The following is an 11,367-nucleotide window of genomic DNA, read 5'->3' as shown; positions in this document are numbered from 1 at the left end:
CTAAATTTAACTTTTAATCTAGAAAAAACCCAAAAACAACAGCAACATTTAATTATAAGTTTTTTTTAAGGGGCCGATGTATGAAAAGAAGTTGATACAATTAACTTGATTAAAAAATATTGGGCAGAATTGTAATGAAATAATCAAATTGAGATATTTGCAAATTTTAAAATAAATTTCTTATTTTAAAAAAATTAATTTTTTTTGGCACGGTTAGACTGTGTTTTTTACTATTTTTTTTGATAAGTCTTTACTTTTTTTAGTCTATTTACCCCAATCAAACAAGTCAAAATATATGATAAATAAGTCTTCTAGAATTAAATATTTTGTATAAAAATTATTTATTAAAATATATTTATGTAATGTGTACTATATGCACAACGGACAGTATTGTACTGCAGTGGATATCTGTTCGCATAGCAACAACAGCCTGCTCTCTGGTTTTTTGTTTCATTCTCTTGCTGCTGGCTGCTGGTTTCACTGCCAATTAATTGATACTATGCACGTCTATGGATTTGATGATCATGCTGAAAATAGTCCGAGTTTAATGGTTAAATCATTTTCACCAAAATGAAAATTATCTTTTTTTGTGTAAAAACCGGTAGATGTTCGAGCTTTCACTGCCCTAACTAATTCGGACCGAGACGGATATGACTCGTTAAGACGACAAAACTCTCTCAGAAACTTATATGCTTATTTCAGAACACAATACACTCAATCAATGTGTTGTTCCGATACAAATCAGCTATAACTCAAATATTATAAGCTGGACAGTAAATTGTTAAGTCGCGAGTTCAAATCATGCCATAAGCGCTCCTCTTATCCAATTATTAAAAAAAATTGTCGTACTGTTCGTTGAAACTGAATGAATCCTCAAAAATTATATTCTCCATAAGACATTGAACTTGAATAAATTGTAGATTTTAAGTGTGAGTACATACAGTATAGCACACTTTAAAATTATTTTGATTTGATATTGTGTATGAATAATTGAGGAAGTTGATATTAAGAGAAAGGGGAGATGACACCCATTATTTTGGAAGGGAAGCAGAGGGGTCACGTGGAGAAAGAAAGGCATGCACGTGATCGGAGAACAAAGAACAAAGAACAGAATCAGCTCGTGATCGGAGAAATATGGAATTGGAACAAATATAGAGGACAGCAATCATCGAAACCGCCTCAGATTTTAGCTGTCAATCCCTCCAAACTCTTCTCACGGGAAAACTTTTATTTTCTCAACTTTTTTCTATTTTCTTTGTTTTTTTTAAAATTTCTTTTAATAAATTATAAAGGTATTATTGTTTTAAAATTAAACTACTATTACTCTACTATAATATTATCACTTAATAATATAATTATAAACATAAATTTTTAATTTTTATAATATAAATTATGCACTTAATTAATAATCTATTATTATAGTTCAGGTGGACTTAAAATAAATTTTATAATATTTTATTCATTTCAGGTTAAATAATTGTTAATAATTTTTATTGGATTGGTAATTTAAGAGGAGTTGATTTTGAAGTTAAATTGAATATAGTTAATTAAACTGATCAAATAAGTAATATACACTTAAAAATTACTTAAAATCCACCTAAAACCTACTCATATATAATATATTTTCTCCGTTTTTTTATTTGTCGATTTAGCCAAATTTATTTGTTTATAATTGCTTGTCCTTTTAGGATTTCTAGATGATTCTAGTTATTATCTTCAAAATTTATTCTTTCCTAATAAATAACTATATGATTCAATTGATAGAGAATTAGTTAGTTAATAGGGTTATTGATGTAGTTTCTGAAGCAGAATTCGACTCCATGAAGAAAAAGGAACACAAAGTGGCGTAGTGACATTTTTGCAATCCTGTCAAAGTTAGAGGTGTACGATTTGGACAGTTTCTCAGTAAAATATATTGAAGATGGAACAACGATCGATACTCATTACCTTTATTTATGATCTACGCCGCTTTTTGGCCAATTTTACCGTTTGATCCACGTTATATCCACCTCAAATTCATTTCAGGAAAAAACGATAATAAAAAATTACCAAAAATAACGACAAATCAACCACCGGAGTCCTTCAGATTAACATCAAATTTAAATTGTGATCCGATTTAAAAATTAAAAAACAAGCGCACAAAACTCCACCAAAATTTTCGACAGCTAACTCCAATGGTGGTTTTGGTGTGTTGTTTTTAGTGGCTTTCAAATTTTAGTAAAGTTTTCTTAAAGAAATTTTGATATTTCAAAAAGAAAAAAATCATATGCGTCTGTATTTTTATAATTATATTTTTCGGACAGTTTAGTAAAAATTCCTAATTTATTATATAAACAATTTTATATTTATCAAAATATGTTAATTTAAAATTTTCACTATTAGTTTATCTAAATAAGCTATTATTCTATTTGATAGAATAAATTATTACTTACTTTCGTCCTACTTTTTAATTTGGAATGTCCATTATCAAAAGTGAAAATTTTCATTTAATTGATTTTTTATTATTTTATTTTAAAGTTATTTTAAAATAAATTATATTGAAAAATCCAATACCATCTGATAAGGATAAAATAAAAAAATTAATAAATATTTTTTTAATTTTGTGTAAAACAAAGAGAACTTTCAAAACTGGGCAAATGAAGTACTATTTTTATATTATTACATAACTTGAGAAAGTAAACTATTTTAATATGATTATATTATTTGATAAATAGATTACTACTATTATAATTTAACTATAATATAAAAATTTAATAAATATATTTTAAGTATTTAGTTATTAATAAAAATATCATATCTAATTTATTATAGCCTTTCCGTCTCGATAGAATTGTCCATATTCTTTTATTCCAAAACTTTTACCAGTTTTTAGTAAACAACAATCTTTCAAATTAATTTTTATATTTTTTGTTGTTGTTATGTATTAAAACTTTATTATAATCTACGTAACAAAATGTGATCTTTTTAGCTATCTGAAGTAAAAACTGATTTTTTTATCAGAGAGTTATTATATACAAATGATTTTATTTGTTAATTACGAGAAAGATTAAATAATGTCTAATTTTCGTATCTGAAGTAAAAATTACGAGAAAGATTAAATAATTGTCTAGCTTTCGTAATTGTGCGGAAGATTAAACAATTTATTAAATCAGTTAAAAATTTAAAAGTTGTTATTTTTCCAAAAAAATAAATAAATTTTGTTATTTTTTTTTTCTATATGCCCCGTAGTAGAGATGTTGTGAAAGTATATCTTTTAGGTATTGATATGTATCAAAGTAAAAATAAAGTATAAGAAGTAATTTTTTAAAATAAAAGTAAATATTTTAGACCTACGATATATATATTTTTAAAAATTAAATGATTATTTTTGAACTGTTTCTGACTTTTTCCAAATATATCCCTATCGCTAGCTAGATAATGCCACAAAACAATTAACTACGTGTATTAGCTAGCAATATTACGAAATTTGATGTAATCAACAAGTTTCCCTCGAGCAAATGATGAATAATATTGGTGTCAAAGAAAAAACTGGCATGGCTGCCATGTTTGATTTTAACTTTTCTTTAAAAACTTACTTATTATGTGACAGATATTATAGTGGTAAAGAAATTATTCTTTAATAGATATGATTTCTTAGCTTATCGTCGTACTACTCCGACTAATAACTCGGATAAAATTTGTTCCATTATGGAGACCCAAAAATTATTTATTCATGTATTGTGAATATACTTGTTTGATTTAGAACCGTGTACACCAAAAACTTGGTTTGATGTAGGGAATGAATGTCCAAGTCGTTTGATTTCTTTCCATAACGAGTATACCTTGTTCCGAGAGAAGGTTATGCAAAAATATTTAAAAGATATGAAATGCAAAAAAAGCGGATTTTTCAGATTAAAAATCCAGCTCCGAATGATATTATATATGGAAGTTTTCTAAAGACGGTCTTCTATTCCACTTACATTGATTTTGCTTTCCGTATTCGGGATTAGATTTTATTAAGAGTCCATATTGTATTTTATTCCGGTGACTTGTATTTTCTTCGCTTGTAAAATCGTTGATTTTAGTGTGCAACTTTTTATGTGTCATTTCTATGTAGTTGAATTCTAGCCACTTCTTACATATGATAACTTATGTAATTTTAATTCAACAAAAAAAACCTTGTCATAATTTGCAGTAGAAAATTAAGGTTAAGAAAAGCCAATTAAGAGAGATATAAATATATAAAGATAAGAAGAAAAACAGAAAAAAACATCACAAAAAAAAAAGTATGTCTTCCCGGAGGCAAAAGAAAGCAGCTCTTTATGAGAAGCTAAATTCACTTCGAGATGCTACCACTTCTACTTCTGTAAATATATACTCTAAATTAAACTTATCTTCTTGCTTTTCTTGAATCTTGATCATCATTTTCATTAATTTTCCTCTATCACGGTTTTGTGATTGAGCTAATAATTCCATCGTTTATCTAAAAATACTATTTTTTCTTTTATATTTTGGTATTGGCAGGTGAATAAAACCTCAATCATAGTAGCTGCATCAAAATACATACAAGAATTGAAAGAAAAGGTGGAAAGACTAAACCAAGAGATTGAAGCTTCCCACAATCAATTGCCTGTGGTAATTCTAGGTTACAATATTTTACGGTTACCAAATTATAGTGTTTTTATACAACGGTATTCATTAAATATCTGCTTATACGGACACCGGAAATAAATTAAATCTTCAGTATATGTTATTTACTTTAAAGTTATCAAACGCTATATGAATAGTTTTCTCGTTTCTTGGCATGCTTGAGCAGGTTACGGTGGAATCGTTAGAAAAAGGTTTTCTTATTAATGTATTCTCAGAAAAGAACTGCCCCGGTTTGCTTGTTTCGATATTGGAAGCTTTGGAGGAATTGGGGCTTGATGTTCTTGATGCTAGGGTTTCATGTGAAGACAATTTCCAACTTGAAGCTGTTGGAGGAGAAGTAAGATCTCATTTCTTTTCCTTTATGTTATTTTAAGCCAAAATGAAGTAATGTTATCTAAGCTATGAATTATGAAATAATTGATAAGTAATTTTGTGAATTATATCATCAATGATAAAAATATATATTCTCTTTCTTTTGATAGTTCATAATTGGAGAAAATTCACATTAGTTTAATAAATTAATTATCTAATTTTATCAAAATATTTATGTTGTGTGAAATTAAAGAATTATGGATAATTATCAAAATATTATAAAATATTTCTTAAAAATACTATTTTATCTTAAAAGTAATTTTAGATGTTGAACTATATCTCATATTTATTAACTATATGTTTCATTTTTTTATTCTCTGCATAACTATAATTGATACCAAATAAAAGTTATTAAATTAAATTGGTATATACTTTTTTATTGCTCTGAATATTTCGGCCTGCCTAATTTCAATATCAATAATAGTAAAAATAACAAATTTTCCAAAATTAATGATCAGTTGTTGACTTTTAATGATAAACATACTCTAACTATCTAGATATTCTCAGCTTCCTTGGATTTTTTGTCCTGAATTAATGAATCATATAGATTTTTAATTACTATTTTAGAGCATCTCCAAAGCCAAATTACTCTTTAAAATTGTCAAACTCTTTAATTTAAAGAGTTTGGCAATAAATTAAAATTTCAATGGACTCTCTATTTTTTAAATTTAGAGAAGAGAGTGAAAATGGCTCTTTAAATTTCAAAAAATAAGTTAGTTAGTTTTATTTTAAAATATATTATTAATTATTTTTAATATTAAAACTGAATAAATAAATAATTTAAAATTAAATTAAATTTATATTATTAATATACATTATTAGTATTTTTTTAAATTAAATTAAATAAAAAACTTTATATTAGAAAATTCATTAAATTAATTTTTAATATTTTTATTATTATGTACGAAAACTAAAAAAGCTTAAATTAAATATAGAGAGTTCATCGGAGTAAAAATAAAAATATCACTTTCAATATTAAAGATGCTCTTTAAAATAAAGAGCACCATTGAAGATGCTCTTACAAAATAATTATTAAATGAGTTCTCATTCATTATAGTATTTTTTTTTTAAAAAAGACAAAACGACAACAATTCTACCATAATAAATAAGTATAAATATGATATATTTAAAAAAACAATTAAACTCATTTATTTAAAAAATTTAAGTTTTCTAATATTCATATTTATTTCAAACTGTATAACAATTTTGGAGTAAAAAAAATAAACTATAATATATTTTATCATTAGGTTAAAACTAGGTAGGTGAAAATGTCTTTTTTTTTTTACAAAGTAGAAACTATTTATAATGATAATGGCTACATCTATAATTAGGTTTTTTTAACTTTATATATTTTAATTAACAGGTCCATAAATTTTTATTTTGCTCTTTCTAATCACTGAACTATGATTTATTGATACATAATAGTTTAAGAACCAGAAATAGCAAAATTGAAGATCATAGAACAATTAATCAGAATATGAATAGTTAAAAGACTTGATTTTTTTTTTGTATTATGAGTTTAACAATACCAAATTATATTTTATAATTATCACTTCGTTTGCATTTCATACATTATTTATAAATCTTTTAATTTTGATGAAACGATGCAGCAAGTGATGCTAATTATATCATTCATTCTTTAAGCTTATTATTCAATATTTTAAGTCTATTTTTTTCTACGTAAATCATTATTAATTTTATTACTTTTTGCTTCATCAAGATTTAAATCCAAGAAAAACGACTCATTATAAAATTCAAAGAAAATGTCTTATTGCTAAATTCTCGTTCAAACCCTTTAAATATTAGCATAATTGTGCACCTTAATGACGACGTCTCTCATCTCCAAATAGTTATCACAACTCAACTTTTGTTTGAACAGAATACACATGATGCATGTCCTGCTAATGCATATAATCATTCATTATTTTCTTTATTAATTATGTATGTAGTGATGCATTTCTATTTATATCGTGGCAATCATACATTACTATATTCAGTTTAGGAACAAATATACTCTCAAAATCGTTTAAACAATAACCTTAATAAGTTGTAAACCTTTAGTTTTCGAAGTTCTCCAACCTTAAACTCTGTAACTATCAAATTCTTTTATTTTCTGAATTCATGCTTTTAGTCAATCATCTCTTGCCACTATTATCGAATATGACACCATCTTCACGTTATATATTGCTAACTACATGAGTCTTGTTATCGAGTCGTATTAATACTAGTCGTCTATCTCGCACGCAATAACACACATATATCACTGACCTATATTTGAAACGGGAAGACTGTAAATGTTAGAAACTAGAAGAACACGTGCAAAGAACATGACTCGAACTCTATGTGTTCTAGCTGTTTATAGATCCAAAAACTCAATTAAAGTTAATGCTCCATTCGATATGTTTTGGAGCTAATGGCCAAAGAGTCATTGACCTTTGAAAGACCCTATGGAGTATGGCAAACCGAATTTTGAGTTGCGAATCAGAAGATTAAAATTCTTTAAAGCGGAAATACGAATTTAGAAGAGGTTAAGAGTTTAGAGGATTAACACAAGAGATTTAGAGTGGTTCGGATCACAAATCGATCCTACTCCACTACTCAATCAAAGATTGAGATTTAGAATCCACTAAAAGAGATCCACAAAAAGTTTTCTAAGCTAACTTCAAACTTTGTGTTTTATAGCTAAACACCACCTATGAGATTTTCTAAAGGTAATCTCTAATTTACAAGGATTGAGTTTTTTCAAAGTTAAACTCTAACTCACAATTGATTTTTTTAAGGCTAATCAAGAATGCATAATGATTTAGGAGTTTATAAGTTTATTCCAAAATTACAACAAAACAAATATGATTTAAAGTTACTCAAAAGTAATTGTATAATGATGTATATGATGTGAATTAAATTAATATTTTCTTTTCAGTTAAAAATTAATTGAATTATGTTAATTAATTTTTGCAGTACCAAGGAGATGGTGATAGTATAGATGCTCTAGCGGTGAAAAAGGCAGTGGTGCAAGCTATCAAAAACTGGAGTGGAAGTAATGATTAAAAATTAACCAAAATCTTGTATATGTTTCCCATAAATAGCCGATGCAAAACAAAAATTTCTCAAAAAAATAATTGGATTAAAATAATTAAAAAATAAATTAAACTTTTTGTCGGCCTAGTTCACAATTATATAAAGAGTAATGTAAAATAAATTCATAAATTATAACTGTTTTTTTTAATTTAATTATAAATTTTAGGTTTAATGGCAAAAAAAACCTAAACCTTTACGACTGTTGCAATTATATCCAAACCTTTTAATTTTTGCAATAATATCCAAATTGCATTATTTTGTTACAATAATATCCAAATTGCACTTTTTATGTGATTTTTTTGAGTTTTTTGCCATTTTTTGGAGACTTTTACTATATTATTATACATCAAAACATAATAATAGGCTAATATCTTAATTGAAAACAACAAGTTTAGCCATCAATTTGACTATTATTGCTACAAAAAATGCAATTTGGATATTATTGCAAAAATTAAAAAGTTTGGATATAATTGCAACAAGTTATAAAGGTTTGAGGTTTTTTTTTACCATTAGGCCTAAATTTTAAAACGTCTCAATTGTATTCAGATAGTTTCATTTTTTTATCAGTTCGATGTATATACTGACATAACACTTATTTGTTGGTATAATTTTGCTGAGGTGACATTATTTTTGGCAGCAACTGCTAGTTTATATGTATACACTTTAATAATAACATGTTTCTAACTATTATAAGAAACATATATATAATTTGTTTATGTCAACAGTTTAGTCCCTCCGTCCATTTTGGTTATTAGTCAACGAAGTCAAAAATTTTAATGATAATTAATTCTCAAATATGGGGGACGAAATCGTTGACAGAAATAAAAGTGAGGGATGAAATCATTAAAAAAAACAAAAGTGAGGGATCATATAGTTTCATTAACTTCGTTTACTAACAAAAAAAATAAAGGGAATATAAATGGGCTATTGGGAGCAAAGCTTAATGGGTTTCCAATTGAGCAAAATCGTCACCTCCCACTAGGGTTGAGTTCGGTTCGGTTCGGTTTAATTTGGTTTGTAAGATGCTGAAACCAAACCAAACCATCCCTATTAATTAAAAACCAAATTCCATCATATCGGTTCGTGGTTATTTCGATTTAGTTAACCGAATTTTTGGTTTTTTGTGGTTTGGTTCGGTCGATTTTTATAAAACCGAAAATTTTAATTCTTCAACAATTTTTCAACACCAGAGAAAAAAATAACAAACATTTATCTTATTTTATTTGATTCATTCCATACAAATCCAAAAACAGATTTGACCTTAACATAATATACAATACAAAATCAAAAAAATCAGATTCTTCAACATCAGTAAAACAAAAATTACACCATTAACATTCCATAGATCTAATACATAAGTGAATAACTCAAACATATATAAACAAAAAGAATAAAAAAACAGAAAATTAATAGAAATTTACTCCATTAAAATCTTCCATATGCAAATCTAGTCTTTGTAAACATATTACTTGACATAAATCAGATGAGAAACGGAAATTGGTGCGAGCGGCTAAGCATCAACGACATTGAAGTTGAAATAAATGAGTTTGGTCATTTTCGGTGGTGAAATGAGACTATAAGATTCCAAGATGGCTAGAAATATGAAATGGTGGGCGGGTTTAGGGCTTCAAAGTAGTGAAAAAGGATAAAATAGAGAGGAAGTAGAGAGAAAAGAAGAGAAAGGAAGAGGCTGGCGGCTGGTAAATGAAAAATTAGGGTTTTTAGGTTAAAAACATGTATATATAGCTTCGTATGTAAATAACTAATATAGCCCCTATTATAATTTCGGTTTTTCGGTTCAGATTGGTGACCGAACCCCAAAACCAAACCAAAATCGAAAACTGTAATATCTATACATCTCAAACCAAATTAAACCATATTAACCACTTATTGTTTCGGTTCGATTTTTTCTGTCCAATTCGGTTCGGTTTTTTGATTTGGGTCGGGTTTTGCTCACCCCTGCCTCCCACTCTCTATTGGTGAGTTGTTGGAAAATCCCGAGCAATATTGAATTTTTGTAGGACGTCTCATCTACTTATTTTTCACGCAACCTAATTTGACTTATTTGGCGCACATTTTGGCATAATTAATGCAAGCACCGCGATAAGACTATTGGAATGCAGATGCTTATATCGTTCCTTACTTGAAAGCCAATCCAAGTCAAGGTATTATACTTCATTCCTATTGTGATCTCTCTTTACCAGGTCGTGTGACTCGGATTGTGTGAGTTTTCCTTTGACCTGCCTTTTTTTGGTTAAAAAGGAGACTGGCCAAAACCAGAAATAACTAGAGAGATCTATACATGCGATCGAGGAAACGAAATTCCCGCATTATCATCAGAGACGAAGCTAGAAATATTAGTTAACAAAGCACCGTAGACATTGAGCCCTAAGTTCTGAGAGAAGCCGTGGTTAGCCATTATGTCAGCTCAACGGTTTCCTTCCCTATGAATATGCTGGATCTTCACACGCCAATCTCGCTTCAAAAGACCTTTGATAGCAATCAACAAATTAGTATTGGCATTAACAGAGTAGTCTTCCTTAAGAATAGCTTCCACTGCAATTAAACTATCCATCTCGAACATAACGTCTCTGAAGCCTTTTTCCCAAGCAATCTTAATACCATCATACGCTCCCCATAATTCAGCTTGGAGAACAGAGCAGTATTTAATGCTCCTTCTATACCCAAAGACCCAATCACCGTTGTTGTTCCTAGCAATTCCTCCGGCAGCTGCGATGTTTTCTGGTTGCCGAACTGCCCCATCCGAATTGATCTTCAAAACAGCCGAGGGAGGAGGGCTGCAACCAATGAGGTGCTATTTTTTATAGCCCAGGCCAAGTTTTGAAAGTAGCAAGTAATGGTGAGCTTGGGTATTATACTCAATCATCCTACGAATCTTCATAACAACCGAGTCCGAGCTACGATTTGAATTCTTGAAAATTAACTTGTTGCGTTGTTGCCAAAGAGACCAACAAGTAATACCAAATATAATGCTCCAACTTCCTGTTACATTCCTTTTAGAGCTCTCCTGCAAGTTACCAAAAATCTAATCTTAAAAATGGCAATTAAAAAATTGAGTAACATTGAGATAAAGATTAGGAGTTATAATTTTCCTCCACACTTCCCTAGCAAAGCAACAAAATCTGAGAATATGGTCAATATCCTCAGTGTGGTAACCGCAAGTGTTGCATGAGCTGTCCTTGGTCAGGTGTCTCCGGCCACGTTCAAAGTTCGTCAAAAGATTTCCTCTAGCAACCAACCAAAGCATAGTGCGGACTCTATGCGCTC

The 11,367-nt window shown here is 28.2% G+C and overlaps 1 protein-coding gene across 1 annotated transcript; it reads left to right on the top strand.

Annotated features, from left to right (window-relative positions):
• Positions 1-4,239: 4,239 nt before the first annotated feature.
• On the top strand, positions 4,240-8,113 carry LOC126661082 (transcription factor bHLH61-like). Its single transcript, XM_050354850.2, has 4 exons — positions 4,240-4,345; positions 4,504-4,614; positions 4,796-4,966; positions 7,960-8,113. Exons 1-4 carry the CDS (start codon positions 4,268-4,270, stop codon positions 8,047-8,049), a joined length of 450 nt encoding a protein of 149 aa, XP_050210807.1. The 5' UTR covers positions 4,240-4,267; the 3' UTR covers positions 8,050-8,113.
• Positions 8,114-11,367: the final 3,254 nt, after the last annotated feature.

The sequence above is a fragment of the Mercurialis annua genome, linkage group LG1-X, assembly GCF_937616625.2.
Source record: "Mercurialis annua linkage group LG1-X, ddMerAnnu1.2, whole genome shotgun sequence".
Lineage (NCBI taxonomy): Eukaryota > Viridiplantae > Streptophyta > Magnoliopsida > Malpighiales > Euphorbiaceae > Mercurialis > Mercurialis annua.
This window is presented reverse-complemented; position numbering and strand designations above follow the sequence as displayed.